The following is a 17,566-nucleotide window of genomic DNA, read 5'->3' on the forward strand; positions in this document are numbered from 1 at the left end:
ATATTAATGATGTTAACTGGATGTTATAATTGTCTAAAATAATTTGGCACTCAAAATTGGGTATACATATCAATTGACAGTAGTGGCTAATATGTTTGGCACCTGCTTGAAATAATTATGGTGTCTGATTAGACTCTTTTATTAAAGAGAAGTATTCACATTGAATTTGCTATTCATGAGAAGCAAACTGTGTGTCATTGATGAAGCCAAAAAAATATACTCAAACTATTGTCCTTTTTTTATACACAGGATGAGTCCATCCAGGAGGAATGTGGGGAAAGTGGCAGGCAGGAGGAGACCAGGCCCATGGACAGCCTGGAGGAGGCCGGATTCACCATCATCCTGGAGGAGTAGCTGGGCCCAGTGTCAGGCAGGAGGTGGCTGCTCCCAGTGAGGTGGCTGCTCCCAGTGAGGTGGCTGCTCCCAGTGAGGTGGCTGGGCCAAGCGAGGTGGCTGGCCCAGTAGAAGCCTGACCGAATCCCAAGTGCCTCCCCTCCACCTTCCCAAAAAAAGGGCCAGGAAGGGGATGGTCACACAGGACGCATCCCTGCGCCTCATGCAAGAGGCCACCCGTTTTTTTAACGAGCCCCCCCGAAGCGGAAGAATCCTATGGCTGCTACTTAGCCAGCAGGCTTCTTCAGATGGATTGGGAGCAGCGCCTCATTTGTGAGCGCCTATTTGGGGAAACAATCCATAAGGGGCTGCAGGGCACGCTAACACAAAACACCCAACTACATGAGGCAGCCCCCCCTCCTCCTCCTCCTCCTCCTCCTCCTCCTCCTCCTGCCACAACTGAAACACCAGAGCCACAGCCTCAAAAGAAGGCTACAGGGAAGGCTGCAGGGCAGCGTGGAGGAAAGGCTGCAGGAAGAGAAGAAAATGATGACCTGGGTTCAGTCTGGTCTGACAGAAGACGCAGGCTGTTGTAGGACCACAGTCTGGGGACATCTAGATCATCTGCTGGTGCTGTTGATCTCTGGGATTCTTGGACCAGATTGTGCTCCCTCTTATATGGACTCCTCAAGATCCCAATTTTCTGGTACACCGACTTTTTCCAGCGTTGACTTCCTCTTTATTTTATTTTGACCATGAATAAATGGATATTTTTGAGTTTAGCAAAAGACTTTATGTGTTTTCTTTGAAATCATTGATTTTACACACAATGTTAAATTAACAAGGGACAACAATCTCATTGAGTTTGAAAAAAAACACACCAAAAATACATTACTAATGTTAATAATGTTCAAGTGGTAAGTCTTGAAAATCCAAAAAATTACGTAACCAAAAACGGTGCTTTGGGTTAACTTTATCTAAAAACTAAAAAATAAACACTATAAAAAAAAAAAAAATAATAATGGGTTCTTTGTGTTAACTTTACAAACCTAAAAAAAATAAAAAAAAAAAAAAAATAAAAAGGGGAAAAAGTATTATTAGTATGGAAACATTGTTTTAAAAAGGCATACTATATCATTCATGAGATCAAAGAGAAAAAGAATCCAGAAATCAGTTTGGGAGAACTCTGATTATGAACAGCAAAACACCTTCGTTCTTTAGAGCCTTCGTAAAGAAGAAATAAAATGCGCTGCATTGAACGATCACAGATTTTGCAGCGTGATGAATGTGCTACCTACAATACGAACACTAGTTTTACTAGACCGGTGCTTCCGTTTAGTTTTTGCTTATGAGCATGCGTCGTTTTTTTGTCCGTCGGACTAGCATACAGACGAGCGGACTTCGGGGTCCGTCGTACTTACGACGTAAAGATTTGAAGCATGCTTCAAATCTAAAGTCCGTCGGATTTGAGGCTAAAAAAGTCCGTTGAAAGTCCGGAGAAGCCCACACACGATCGGATTACCAGCCACCTTTAGTCCGTCAGCGTCCGTTGGACTTTTGTAGACGAAAAGTCCGACCGTGTGTACGCGGCATAACACTTATACAGTGATCACTGGTTAAAGGGTTAACTAGGGGGCACTCAGGGGGTTAAAACCTTTATTAGGTAGTATATGGGGGCTGACGCTATAAAAAGCTGACGGTGAACCTAAATACTTACCTGGCTAACTAGCGTCACCTGTGACACTAATATGGCGATCAGAAAAAAGATCGCCTAGTGACACTGGCGACAGGGGGTGATCAAGGAGTTAAACCTTTATTAGGGGGGGTTAGGGGGGTACCCTAGACCTAAAGGGGCCTACCACTAACTGCCCTAACACTTATAACAGTCACAAATGACACCAATGCAGTAATCAGTAAAAAAAAAAAAAAAACCTGCTATTGGTGTCACTGTGACAGGGGGTGCAAGGGGGGTGATTGGGGGTGATTAGTGTGCCTGCGTGTTCTACTACTTCTATGTGTAGTGTTGGTGCAAATTTATGTGTATGTGTAGTGCAAACTTACTTGATGTCTTCTCTCCTCGGCGCCGGAACGAAAAGACCGACAGGAGGAGAGATGACATCACTTCCTTGCTTCTGTTTACATTACAGAAGCAGAGTAAGCATTCCATTTGTCAGGAGCGATCGCGAGGGGGTGGCCATGAATCGGTGGCCTCCCCCTCAGCACCGATCACTCCTGTAATTAATCCAATCACCACAGGCACCGGGGGGGGGGGTTCCGACCAGACCCCCCGCCCGCTGGGAGGCAGGGACGTACAGGTAAGCCCTTATGCTTACCTGTACGTCCCTGCCCCGACTGCTGAAAAACATCCCCACAGCATGATGCTGCCACCACCAAGCTTCACTGTGGGGATGGTGTTCTTTGGGTGATGTGATGTGTTGGGTTTGTGCAGACATAGCATTTTCTTTGATGGCCAAAAAGTTACATTTTAGTCTCATCAGACCAGAGCACCATGCAGCATAAGTTTGCAGAGGCATTCGATTCTGAGTTCTCTTGGTCACTAAGAATCACATTATTCGTAACTACCTCCTCCCAGCCACATACAACTCCTTGGGTTTTTGGGGACTGAAAACCATCCCTTGAAGACTGTTGCTGAGTATTATCCTCTACATCCATGCTGACACAATCCTCCTCCTCATCCTTTTATTCCTGTGTGTTTGGCATGCCCGCAGGAATGCTATCTGGATAAAGGGGGCCTTGGGAGGAAAGGAAGTCCCCCTCTTCCTCCCGCTGTTCTGCCTCAAGTGCCCCGTCTATGATTCCACGAAGCGTGTGCTCCAGCAGGAAGACTAGAAGGACAGTGTCACTGATGCATGCATTGTCGCTGCTCACCATCCTTGTGGCCTCCTCCAATGGTGACAGGACAGTGCATGCATCCTTGATCAGTAGCCACTGGCGTGGCAAAAAGAAGCCAAACTCCCCTGACCCTGTCCTGGTGCCATACTTGCACAGGTACTTATTGATGGGCCTCTGCTGTATGTGCAGCTGCTGCAGCATTGCCAAAGTTGAGTTCCACCTGGTGGGCATGTCACAAAAGAGGCGGTTGGTGGGCAGGTTGCATTCCCTTTGGATGTCAGCCAGACGAGCACTGGCATTGTATGACCGGCGGAAATGACCACAGACTTTTCTGGCCTGCCTCAGGAGATCTTGTAAGCCTGGGTACCTGCTCAAGAATCGCTGCACCACCAAATTGGGGATGTGTGCCAAACATGGAACATGGGTCAAGTGTCCCTGTCGGAGGGCGGAGAGAAGGCTGGTGCCATTGTGCATTACAACCATTCCTGGCTGAAGCTGGCATGGCGTCAACCACCTCTGAGCCTGGCCCTGAAGAGCTGACAGAATCTCTACCCCAGTGTGGCTCCTGTCCCCAAGGAAGAACTTAAGCACCGCATGGCATCTTTTAGCCTGACTGCTTGCGTAGCCCCTTGAACGCTTACGGAGCACCACTGGTTCAGAGGACAAATCTGCAGAAAAGACCATAGAGGAAGAAGAAGAAGAGGGGGTGGAGGAGAGAGCTGTAGCAGAATCACCACTAGCATTTTGGAGGCGTGGTGTCGGAACAAGCTCCAACAACACTGAACCCTGTCCTGCATCTATTCCAGCTGCCAGCAGAGTTACCCAGTGTGCCGTGAAGGAAAGGTAACCTCCCTACTAGGGATGAGCTGAACACCCCCCTGCAAACGGACCGAAAGTTTGCGTGAACTTTAGAACCCCATTAAAGTCTATGGGACTCGAACGTTCAAAATCAAAAGTGCTAATTTTAAAGGCTAATATGCAAGTTATTGTCCTGAAAAGGGTTTGGGAACCCGAGTCCTGCCCCAGGGGACACGTATTAATGCAAAGAAAAAGTTTTAAAAATGGCCGTTTTTTCGGGAGCAGTGATTTTAATGAAGCTTAAAGTGAAAAAAAAAGTTAAATATTCCTTTAAATATCGTACCTTGGGGGGTGCCTATAGTATGCCTGTAAAGTGGCGCGTGTTTCCCGCTCTTAGTACAGTCCCTGCACAAAATGACATTTTTAAAGGAATAAAAGTAATTTAAAACTGCTTGCGGCTTTAATGTAATGTCGGGTCCTGGCAATATGGATGAAAATCAGTGAGACAAACGGCATGGGTACCCCCCCCAGTCCATTACCAGGCCCTTTGGGTCTTGTATGGATATTAGGGGAACCCCGCACCCAAATTAAAAAAAGGAAAGGCGTGGGGCCCCCAGGCCCTATATACTCTGAACAGCAGTATACAGGCGGTGCAAACAAGACAGGGACTGTAGGTTTTTTGTTAAGTAGAATCTGTTTGTAATTTTGAACTGGTACATTTTTAAAGTGTAGCTCCAGCCAAAAAAAAAAAACGATTTTTAAGCTTTTTGGAAAACATAGGGAAGGGTTATCACCCATGTAACATTTGTTTTGCTGTCTGTGCACCTCTTCAGAAGATTTCACCTAACTTTCTGTCCGAATGACAAATGTTTTTTGAAAATTTGGGGTTTTTAGTGAAACAAGGATTGGTGATAAAGCATCAGTGAAGAGGAGACACGTTTTTCCCATATTAACTCTTACAGGAGAGAATTTCCCTTCCTAGGGGTAGATTTCATCTCACTTCCTGTTGTCTCCTTCCGTTTGCAAGTAGGAGTCGTTTGTAAGTTGGATGTTTTAAAGTAGGGGCCTGCCCTATATACTCTGCAGAAAGAGGCCTTAGGTGTTGGTGTTGCCACAACACTGTAAGCCCTCAAAGTTACTCTTGGTGGGTGCAGGAACGAGCCCTGCTGTGAAATATTATATCAAGAATTGTAATTACATGCACCTGTTGAACAGGGGCAGAAAAAATGGGCCTTTGGTGGTGGAGGTGGTGGTGGTGTCGCCACAACACTGTATGCCCTCACAGTTACTCTTGGTGGGCGCAGGAATGGGCCCTGCTGTGAAATATTAGATCAAGAATTGTAATTACATGTTTCTGTTGAACAGGGGCAGAAAAATTGGGCCTTAGGCACTGGTGCCACAACACTGCAACCCCTCACAGATGCTATAGTTGGAGCGCAGGAATGAGCCCTTCTGCAAAGTATTGCATCAAAAATTGTAATTACACGCCCCTGTTAAACAGGGGCAGAAAAATTTCCACAACACTGCAACCCCTCACAGATGCTATAGTTGGGGCGCAGGAATGAGCCCTGCTGCAAAGTATTGCATAAAAAATTGTAATTATAGGCCCCTGTTAAACAGGGGCAGAAAAATTGGGCCTTGGCCACTGGTGGCGATGCCCAGAACCAAAAATGTTCTTACAAGCTATCAGCATGAAAATTGAGGAGGAAGAGGATTGTGACTCAGCATAACAGGATAGTCACTCAGCATCAGCATAGGCAGCCTTGAAGGGATCTCACATTAAAAAAAATAAATCGGTTACATCAGCATCAGGTGCTTGGTAGCTGGTGATCCAAGACTGATTCATTTTTATGAAGGTCAGCCAATTCGGTGGACAGGCACACCCTGTGATCGGTTACAAAGCCTCCAGCAGCACTTAATGTGGGTTCCGAAAGAACGCTGGATGCAGGACAGGCCAGTAGCTCAATTGCATGCTGTGCAAGCTCTGGCCAGTGATCCATCCTCAAGACCCAGTAACCCAGAGGATTTTCGGTGGGAAAAGTTGTCCAAGTCTGATCTTGCTCCTAGTTAAAGCGGAGGTCCGCTGAAAAAAAAAATTAAAAGCCAGCAGCTACAAATACTGCAGCTGCTGACTTTTAATATATGGACACTTACTTCTCCAGATAGAAGAAAAAAAAAAAAAGGGGGATTTTAAAACATATATGGGCATACATCCCATATATAAAACCGAAAATACAGAAGGGACAGGCGGTCATGCTGCTATATATATAATATACAGCAAAGCCATACAAAATATATCTATATTAGTCGTGTCTTAGTCACGTCTTAGAATCATAAAAGATACTATAAAATCAGCATAAATACAATATCATAAACATCATAATTGATAGATAATAAAAAACACAAAAGCATAAAAACAGTAAACTAGTAGGACTAAATCATACTACTAGTTAGATTCTAAAATTACATATGGGATCAAGCTATTCAGTCTATAGTATAGGAGAGGGATTAATTTATTTGGAACAACCCTATCGTCAAATCCAGATATACCCAGACTGGCAAAGTAAAATCAGATATAAGTAATAAAAGGTGGTATAACACCATATATTAAACATTGGCGGGGGGGGGGGCACAAGGTGAGGACTCTGAGTAAACTTGAATCCAAATGGATTTTTACCTTGGATACTTTCTCGCCTCGTGGCCTTAATATCGAATTCGACCTTAATTGTTTCCTTATTGATTTTTAAATATACCACCTTTTATTACTTATATCTGATTTTACTTTGCCAGTCTGGGTGTTCCAAATAAATTAATCCGTCTCCTATACTATAGACTGAATAGCTTGATCCCATGATTTTAGAATCTAACTAGTAGTATGATTTAGTCCTACTAGTTTACTGTTTTTATGCTTTTGTGTTTTTTATTATCTATCAATTATGATGTTTATGATATTGTATTTATGCTGATTTTATAGTATCTTTTATGATTTTAAGATGTTTGATTTACACGTGACTAATATAGATATATTTTGTATGGCTTTGCTGTATTATATATATATAGCAGCATGACCGTCTGTCCCTTCTGTATTTTCGGTTTTATATATGGGATGTATGCCCATATATGTTTTAAAATCCCCCTTTTATTTATTTTTTTGTTTTCTATCTGGACTGATCGTGTTTTTTAATGTTTTTTAATGTCTTTTTAATTTTGGGTAGCTTGCATATCCTTAGAGCAGAGTCCAAGCAGTTTTTCTGTCCCTGGAAGTACTTAATACGTTGCTCCTCCTATAGTCTTACCCCCTCATTATCACACTCGCTATTTAAAATTGTCCTGGACGGGGATGGATTGAGCATGAGTTACTTCGCCCTTCGCCCAGAGGATGGGCGGACGCATATTACACCTCAAACATGGCCGCGCCGTACGATCCTCAGGAAAATGGCCGCCGTAATGTTAATCATAGGACTCCGGGAAAATGGCCGCCCATTGGCGCCCATTATAAGAGTATTTAAAGACATGTTTCTAGCCTGTACACATCTCCTGATGAAGTCACGTGCGGTGTGACATCACGCGTAGGGACGGGACAGGCTCTACGTGCTGTGAGAGATATACGAGCTCGCCGCTCGTCGGAGTTAGGAACACTGTTTTCGCTGTGTATGTGAGTACCCTTGTTTTACTCAATAAAGTCGCTGGTTGAAACGTTATTACACTATTGGGACTCCCCGTGTCTTTTATATCCCCCTATACCACCGAGGGAATTACCCCCTGAAACTAGGACCGTGAGGATAGTATTCTACACCTATAGGAGGACCCCCTAAAAGATCCTTGGTCATATGCGTTTGCCCTATTGCCTTAAGGTAAGGGGCCACTTATTACATGAGTGTGTAAACACGAAGATGGGCACTGTGTGATTTATCTCAAGCACTGCAGTGCGGCTGTTGCATGCTAGGACGCTATTGCCAATGTTTAAAATCAAAAGGACTTTTCCTTATTGTTCACACTTGGTGCATGTCAAAATATTAAAGTCACATTATATTAAAAAGATTGCATGTCATAATATCTGACAATCCCTGGATATTCCACCTATATATTTTTATTTCTCTCTTGTTTTTTCACTATTGCACTATGTCACTTTATGTGCTATCTGCTTGCTATATATCGTGAGTCACTTAGATTGTATTATGCACTTTATTATTATTTGACGTTGCTTACACTTTTGTTAACTTGTCTATGCACATGATGAGAGATATGGATTGATTTTTAATTTTAGTGATACTATTTATGATGAGATATATCTAGTGATTATTTATACCACTTAACACTTTTTTAGCACTTAGGATTATTGTTATATGAGTGGAGATTATTTTGGCTGTTGCCAACACTTCTACATTGTTATTTTATGTTTAATTACACACTGTTTATGTATGTCATACCACCCTAAGTTATTTTAGCAAGGGTGTCCAGGATTAGCGCAGCACCACCTAGTGTTAAATTTATGTACTTATAAGGTTTGGTCTGCACCTGATTCGGTGCATGCAGCTTTTCCGAGTCTAGTCCAGTATACTTTATACCTGTTAGCGCGGGAATAACCATATATTTCTTGTACCTGACCCGTCCCTCCTGTGATCCATCCATCCTCTCTTGTCCTGTTTATCTCCCTTCCCGGCTACTGATTCCCTGTTTATGACCCCGGCCTGGCTTGACAACGATTCTGGTACTCCCTCTTGCTACATATGCTGGTTGGTTTTATATCACTGATTGTTTGGTTGTTCACTCTATATTGGTGGTGTGTTCACATATGCATTTTCCTTAATAAACTTACTTTCACCTATTTATGTCTGGTTCACTCTGTCGCAGTCACACAGTTCTGCTCACATCTGGTTTGTGACAGCTGGTGAGTGTGGGCTGCCTGGAGGTGGGGGGGCGAGCACCGCCGGCAGCCTGGGTTTGTCGGAGCAATCGTAGGGGAAGGGAGAGGAGAGCCGCTGCCTGGTTGATCAGAGCGCTGAGAACATAACAGCTTTCATTTCAATAGCTGTGTGTTCCCCGCCGCACGCCGTCATTTACAGCCCCTCCTCTTTGTCCGGGCACTTTGATAGACAGATCACCCGTCCCAGGATTGGACGGGTCATCTGTCTATAAAAGTGCCTGGACAAGGGGGAGGGGCTGTAGATGACGGCGCGCAGCGGGGAACACACAGCTATTGAAATGAAAGCTGTTATGTTCCCCGCGCTCTGATCAATCAGTCGGCGGTAGCTCTCCTCTGCTCTCCCTTCCCCTACAAAAGGTAGGCTGCATTGGGGACACATGGCTGCATTGGGGACACATGGCTGCATTGGGGACACAGCTGCATTGGGAACACAGAGCTGCATTGAGGACACAGGGCTGTATTGGACATATGGCTCCAATGGGGACACGAGGCTGCACTGGCGGACACAGGCTGCACTGGTGGACACAGGCTGCACTGGTTGCATTGGCACGCACATGCTGCATTGGCGGGCACAGGTTGCATTGGCGGGCACATAGCTGCACTGGGGACACATAGCTGCACTGGGGACACATAGCTGCACTGGGGACACAGGCTGCACTGGGGACAAGGAGCTGCACTAGCGGACACAGGCTGCACTAGCGGACACAGGCTGCACTGGTGGGCACAGGTTGCATTGCCGGGCACATGCTGCACTGGGGACACATAGCTGCAATGGGGACACAGGCTGCAATGGGGACACAGGCTGCAATGGGGACACAGGCTGCAATGGAGACACAGGCTGCACTGGTTGGCACAGGTTGCATTGGTGACACAGGCTGCACTGGCGGGCACAGGCTGCACTGGGGACACATAGCTGCAATGGGGACTCGGGCTGCAATGGGGATACAGGCTGCACTGGCGAGCACATTCTGCACTGGCGGGCACAGGTTGCATTGGGGAAACATAGCTGCATTGGGGACACATAGCTGCATTGGGGACACAAGCTGCACTGGGGACACAGGCTTCAATGGGGACACAGGCTTCAATGGGGACACAGGCTGCATTGGAGACACATAGCTGCAATGGGGACACAGGCTGCAACGGGGACACATGGCTACACTGGCGGACACATGGCTGCACTGGTGAGTACAGGCTGCACTGGTGGGCACAGGCTGCACTGGTGGGCACAGGCTGCACTGGCGGACACAGGTTGCACTGGTGACACAGGCTGCACTGGCGGGCACAGGTTGCATTGGTGACACAGGCTGCACTGGGGACACATAGCTGCATTGGGGACACAGGCTGCACTGGGGGGCACAGGCTGCACTGGCGGGCACAGGTTGCATTGGTGGACACAGGCTACACTGGTGACACATAGCTACATTGGGGACACAGGCTGCAATGGGGACACAGGCTGCAATGGGGACACAGGCTCATTGGGGACACATAGCTGCATTGGGGACACAGATAAAGTTGTCAATATCTATTTTATAAGGTAATTCTGCATAAAACATTTAAGTGTCATTTCATGAGATAATGTATGATGGCGTGTTTAGGGGTGGGATTAGGGGCAGGGCATGGTAGGGGTTGGGCGGGGCAACTGGTGGCGAGTAACCCTTGAGGCTTGGCTAGTAGCTCAGGACTTGAAATTTTGAGCCCTGTATGTATATATCTATATATATAGATATATATATAGATATATATATATAGACTGTATATATAAATATATATTAATACACCACCTGAAGTGTATTAGAAACTGTACACACTGTATTAGATACTGTGTACACCACCTCAAGTGTATTAGAAACTGTACACACTGTATTAGATACTGTGTACACCACCAGAAAAGTAGTAGAAACTGTACACACTGTATTAGATACTGTAAACACCACCTGAAGTGTATTAGAAACTGTACACACTGTATTGTATACTGTGTACACCACCAGAAGTGTAGTAGAAATTGTACACACTATATTAGATACTGTGTACACCGCCTGCACTGTATTAGAAACTGTACTATGGCTGCACTGTATTGTGTACTGTGTACACCACCAGAAGTTTGGTAGAAACTGTACACACTGTATTAGATACTGTGTACACCGCCTGCACTGTATTAGAAACTGTACAATGGCTGCACTGCATTGTGTACCGTGTACACCACCAGAAGTGTAGTAGAAACTGTACACACTGTATTAGATACTGTGTACACCACCTGAAGTGTATTAGAAACTGTACACAATGTATTAGATACTGTATACACCACCAGAAGTGTAGTAGAAACTGTACACACTGTATTAGATACTGTGTACACCGCCTGCACTGTATTAGAAACTGTACTACAGCTGCACTGTATTGTTTACTGTGTACACCACAAGAAGTATAGTAGAAACTGTACATACTGTATTAGATACTGTGTACACCATCTGCACTGTATTAAAAACTGTACTACGGCTGCACTGTATTGTGTACTGTGTACACCACCAGAAGTATAGTAGAAACTATACAAAGTGTATTGTATACTGTGTACACCACCAGAATTGTAGTAGAAACTGTACACACTGTATTTGATACAGTGTACACCACCTGAAGTGTGTTAGAAACTGTACACACTGTATTAGATACTGTGCACACTGCCTGAAGTGTATTTGAAACAGTGCACCACCTAATACACTGTAGATATAGGCTACACTGGATGCAGAGTATATATATATATATATATATATATATATATATATATATATATATATATATATATACTAGACTGACTGTATATATATATATATATATATATATATATATATATATATATATATATATCAAATACACTGCCACTAACTGAATAACCTGCCTGCTTAATCTAAGTGAAGCTATCTCTCTGTCCACCCTAACAACACTACACATGGCCGCCGTGTAAGCAGCCTTATATAGTGTGGGGCGTTGACTTAGTCACCCTGAGCCATGATTGGCCAAAGTCCTCTGCCTTTGGCCAATTATGGCTCTCTCAGCAGAGCGCACATCTCGTAGTGCATTATTGGTCGTTCCACTGCATTCCGCGGCGCTCAAATTTCCCGCTCAAATGCCCCATAATGTTCGCTGTTCTGCGAATGGGCGAACACCCGATGTTCGAGTTGAACATCAAGCTCATCCCTAGTCAGCTGTCTCTAACTCTGGAGGTCACCATTAGACCTGTAGAGGCCCAGGACTTGGCTACACTTGTTATACATATTATATTCGTATAACAAATATTGTACATTGTATACAGTATATGTACAAAAAAAAAAAAAAAAGTATAGTTTCCCTCTCAATCATCTGACACTTTTACAAACAATTCTGCTTGTTAAAAATAAGTGCCTAACATATTCATGGTTTGTTCTAATTACTTTTTGTTAAGATGAAAAAATTGATCACAGGTGCAAATGGTCTCTATAATTAAATGGTTATACAGTACAGGCGGTCCCGGGATTACAAACAAGATAGGGTTTGTAGGTTTGTTCTTAAGTTGAATCTGTTTGTAAGTCAGAACAGGTACATTTTTTTCTCCAGCCAAAAAATAAAAATGTTTAATCTTTTTGGATAACATAGGGAAGAATTAACACCCCTGTAACGTTTGTTTTGCTGTCTGTGCCCCTGTTCAGAAGATTTCACCTCACTTTCTGTCCCAATGACAATTGGATTTCGAAAATTTTGTGTTGTTGTGGAAACAAGCCTTGGTGATAAAGCATCCGTGGTTACACCTTTTTCCCATAATAACTCTTATAGGAGTGAATTTCCCTTCCTAGAGATAGATTTCCTCTCACTTCCTGTTGTCTCCCTCCATTTGTAAGTAGAATTCGTTTGTAAGTCAGATGTTTGTAACTAGAGTACCGCCTGTACAATGAATTTAGTATCTGTGATGCAATTCAAAAGTAATGGTGATATTATTAATGCAAATTCTTCTATTATATTTTTTGTCAGATTCAGGTTTAGAGACAAAAGAGAAATGCAAAACGGGAGGAAAATTAGAATACCCCAGTGGATATTTTATGAACAATATCTGGTACCCAAAGACTTGCAACATGAAGACCTACCATGAAGTAGAACAACTAAAAGATTGCATGAAGGGAAGGTTCTTCTATATGTTTGGGGATTCAACCATGCATCAGTGGATATATATTTTTGAAACTAAGTTGCAAAGTAAGTATTGATAGTATGAAACTATGATTCTACCTATCATTCTCAGAATAAACATTGAGGGTGTACCTAGCCACATTTTCAGTTGAGTTTGTAAATAAAGGACAGACGAGAATGCTCCTTCTTGCTTCTCTCCAGGCTATGAACACATATGTACAAATTCTTACTGTAAATGTGGTCATGCTATGGACAATAAAGCAAGACCCATAGGCTATTGTGAATTGGCAGCCTTCCAGCCTTCTATCCTCTAATGTAAACATAGAGAAGGTGTTCTGGGAGGGAGTGGCTGGGAGAGCTGAGCTGCAGTGAAAATTACTTTAGTGCTGCTCCTGCTGTAAACTTTGAGGATAAACTGTTCCACAGTGCCTGTGGAAACAGAAGTCTTTTTTATGGTGCATTTGCTGCTTAAAGCGGAGCTCCACCAAAAAAGGAAAGCTCTGCTTGTTTTCTTCCTCTCACCCTCCGCTGCCACATTTGGCACCTTTCGTGGGGGGGAGGGGGGAGCTTGTACCTAATTTTGACAGATACTCGCTCCCCCTTCTGGATGAATTTGTTGCGGCAAAGTCACCCGGGAGTTTGCCCTCCTTCTCCCGCCATTCATAAAGCACAGCACACTTTGCGCATGCGCAGTAGGGAGCCACCTGTGAAGCTGCAAGGCTTCCCTGACGGTTTCCCTTACAAGAAATGGTGGTGGCAGCACCCAAGAGCCGATTAAAAAATCGGTTGGGGTGAAGACACAGGTGAATTCCAGGACAGATAAATGTAGCTGTTGACTTTTCATTTTTTCCGAAGGAGCCTGGAGCTCCTCTAAGTATGTATAAATACTTGAATGTCATTAGCCTAGCCACAGTTGCAATTTAAGTACATAAAACTGTTTTCTTGAAAGCTAACCTTTTACCAAATGTTACATGTTAGGTCTGTATTTAGGGTGTAACATGGTGCAAATGAGACCCCCCCCCCCCCAATCTCCACTGATCAAGGTTGCAACGCTTTGTGGGCTTAGTTGCAAAAAATGTAACTTCACATTTTTTTTCCTGCAAATACTGTATTTATGCATTTATTATTTTTTCCTCCAAAAAGAAGAAAAAAAGAGATATTACGTATTTGGCAATGCTTTCCTATTTTCTGAAAATACTGGTTAACAAGTTGTCATGCTGCTGCAATGACTTTAATAATTTATGCATTGCTGAATTGCAGATAAGAGGTTCTTGCTTTCTAATCTACATGATTGCTCCAGGTTAGTTAGGTTATGCTAGAAGGTACTGAAGCCAGAGACAGACAAACTCTATATTTCTCTTAGTAACATCTTCAATCTGAGGACCGCAACTCAGCTGCGACCTTAGGTGCTAGATTATGAACACCAATAAAGCTAGGGAAACCAAAGTCCTACAGTCACCAGGGAGAAAAGGTGCAGGCTGCCAAAGGTGCTCATGCAAAGTGATGCATGTATAAAATCAAAGAAGTGCCGCACATCTGTCCTGCCAACCTAGTGTAAACTTGAAAATGGCCTAAGCCCATGAGTTTCCGCCACAGCCGTGCCCCCTGATGTTTTGCTCCGCCCACCAGAACTTAATAGTAGGCCCTATGATACAGCTTTGGTGGGTGGATCAAAACAATGATGCTGTGTTACTACTGCTACTGTACTGCTACTTTTTTTTTAAACTAGCAACTACCTAGTCTTTTCTGTTTTTTCATCACAGTAATTCTGCAATGATGTCTCTTTTCATTTATCCTTTTTTTCCTGCTGGGTTGTCAATGTTTTTGAAAATATTGAAGTACTTTTTTCATGGTCTGCTTCTTGTACACATTTATGGCTTACAGTATTGCATCAAATTGCAGCAAAATGTTGATACTTTGTTGTACCTGGGAAAAGTCTTTTTTTAAGGTGAGATATATTTTTACTTTTTGATTGATAATTTTTCTACTCTGTCCATGATGCTGATGATGCTAATCCTTTTAAGAAATCCAGAAAAACCAATGTATCCCATTGTGCTTAGGAAAATATATTTTGCTATAATATTTTCATCCGAAAAAGATGTGTTTTTCAAAAAGTGAAAGATATGTGAGGGTGAAGTATGTTAGGGAATATGTTTTGTATGATCTCATTTCATCATTTAAAATCAGGCAAACTAGCAGATTTTAGAATGTTTTTCCATCTCTGGTCCTATGTTATCTCAATGTTTACCCGCATTTTTGAATCTACTAATAGCATTTTTAGATTTCCAAAGCCTACCAAAATTCTCACAGTATAATTTTTTTTTTCTAGACATAAAATTTCTCAATGTCTATGAAGGAGGATGGTCACAAAAGCATTTAGGTGTTGACACTGAAAGAAATACCCATGTTCTTTGGAAACATCATGCAAGGCCATTTATTTATCTTGGATTCACAACCCTCACAGAGGAGCGCACTATTCCACGTGAAATTGACTTAATAGGAGGAAACCAGTATACCGTGATTGCTTTCAACATTGGGGTGCATTTTAGATTATTCCCTGTGCATCACTACATTAAGAGGCTGTACAATATCCGACGTGCCATAGAGCGCCTGCTTCTGAGAAGCCCAGAAACTAAAGTTATCATCAAGACAGAGAATACAAGTGAGATGGGGGGAGAATTTGAAGGAATGAGTGATTTCCATGCATATGTTCACTATCTCATTATGGAAATTATCTTTAAAGACATCAATGTTGGTTTTATAAATGGTTGGGACATGACTACTGCATTCAATTACAATCAGATTCATCCTCCAGAAGCATATGTGAGAAATGAGATCAACATGCTGATGACATATATATGTAGCTGACCTGCCAGATAAAGATTCCTTGTGGTTGTTTTTTTATTTTCCCAATTTTGCATCATACTAGAGGTGATGTAGGACTATAATAGCTACCGTGCCATTTGAAAAATTTTAATGGAATGCTGAAAATCACTGGCACCCTTTTCTGCCCAGCATATGTTCCTGTCTCAACCCAGCTCTATGATTTTAACTACATTGCCTGAACACACCTATAATTTCCTAATTGTTTTTTAGCAGGGCCATTGGGCTGATTTACTAAAGGAAAATAGACTTTGCAAGGGAAGCTGCACTTCGCAAGAGAATTTGCCCCAGAGCTTAGTGAATGAGGTGATGTTCTAATGATTTCCATAATCCAATTGTGGACAAGCAAAAATGCTGTTTGTTTTTTTTTTCCTTGAACATAATTGAGTAGTTTTGACAAAGTGAAGCTTCATCATATTCACTAAGCTCTGGTGCAAGTTTTTTTGCAAAGTGAATAGCTTATTTGCCGCTAATAAATTAATACTATAATGCATTTACCATAGCTAAATGTGAGTGAATATGAATAAACCTTTACCCATGTTTTGTGACTGAGGACAATTCAGGCTAAAAGCAAATTTGTGTGGATTGGTTCTCTTCATCTGAAGCCAACATGAATTCATAAGCGTATTTACCACTTGATTACCATCGTATAATACTCCTTCATTATCAGGCCACTGCTGTAATAAACTGACAATTATACCATCATGCAAACAATGTAACCAAATTAAGTTTATTTACATTTTTTTCAGAATAATAGAGCTTTCTTCTGGTGGTATTTAATAACTACTGGGTTTTATATTATTTTACTATATAATGGAAAAAAGAATAAAAAAAAAATAAAAACCTGTTTCACTTACTTTCTGTTCAAATGCCAGGACAGTACAACCACCCCCCCAAATTAATAATTTTTGTAAAGTAGACATCCTAAAGTGACCTCATTTTGTGCCACAGTTTTTTGGAAATGAAGAAAAGTATTGGGATTGAGGGACCTGCGACGTATGACATCAGCATGCGGCCATCATTTTGGTTGGAAACAAATCGCTTGTACTTCTATGTGAATTGATTACCATATTAAAATATTGATTGATTGTAAAAAAAAACAAAGTTGCCGGCAAAAAAAAAAAAAACAAAAAAAAAAATCGGAAAAAATGGTGTGGGGTCCCCCCCTCAAATCCATACCAGGCCCTTCGGTGCATACTGGGTCAGTGGCATCACACGGGGGCAGGGCCACCAGGTCATTTGTCCCAGCCCCTTGCCTATTTACCACTTAAGGACCAAGCCTCTTTCTGAGATTTGGTGTCAAAGTTAAAAACAGTTTTTTTGCTAGAAAATTACTTAGAAAAAAAATGTATAATGTTTTAATGGTACTAACACCCTAGAGAATAAAATGGTGGTTTTTGCAAAACTTTTTGTCACACCGTATTTGCGCAGCGGTCATACAAGTGCACTTTTTTTTTTTTTTAAATTAACTTTTTTGAATTAAAAAATAAAAGTAAAGTTACCCCAATTTTTTTTTTAGATTGTGAAAGATAATGTTACGCTGAGTAAATTAATACCCAACATGTCACGCTTCAAAGTTGCCCTCGCTCGTGGAATGGCGACAATCTTTTACCCTTAAAATAT

The 17,566-nt window shown here is 42.4% G+C and overlaps 2 protein-coding genes across 3 annotated transcripts in view; both read left to right on the forward strand.

Moving 5' to 3' along the window:
* LOC141145227 (NXPE family member 1-like) overlaps positions 1–17,566 on the forward strand; it is a 452,066-nt gene that overhangs the window by 42,783 nt on the left and 391,717 nt on the right. The window lies entirely within an intron of this gene.
* Positions 12,911–16,757, forward strand: LOC141145228 (NXPE family member 1-like). The gene is made up of 2 exons (XM_073631734.1): positions 12,911–13,126; positions 15,390–16,757. Exons 1-2 carry the CDS (start codon positions 12,976–12,978, stop codon positions 15,926–15,928), a joined length of 690 nt encoding a protein of 229 aa, XP_073487835.1. The 5' UTR covers positions 12,911–12,975; the 3' UTR covers positions 15,929–16,757.

Source organism: Aquarana catesbeiana, linkage group LG05 (assembly GCF_042186555.1).
Source record: "Aquarana catesbeiana isolate 2022-GZ linkage group LG05, ASM4218655v1, whole genome shotgun sequence".
Lineage (NCBI taxonomy): Eukaryota > Metazoa > Chordata > Amphibia > Anura > Ranidae > Aquarana > Aquarana catesbeiana.

Coding starts and splice junctions, on each gene's coding strand:
- LOC141145228 (XM_073631734.1), top strand. CDS start 12,976: ATGAACAATATCTGGTACCCAAAGACTTGCAACATGAAGACCTACCAT. Junction 13,127..15,389: donor TTTTGAAACTAAGTTGCAAA/GTAAGTATTGAT, acceptor TTTTTTTTCTAG/ACATAAAATTTCTCAATGTC.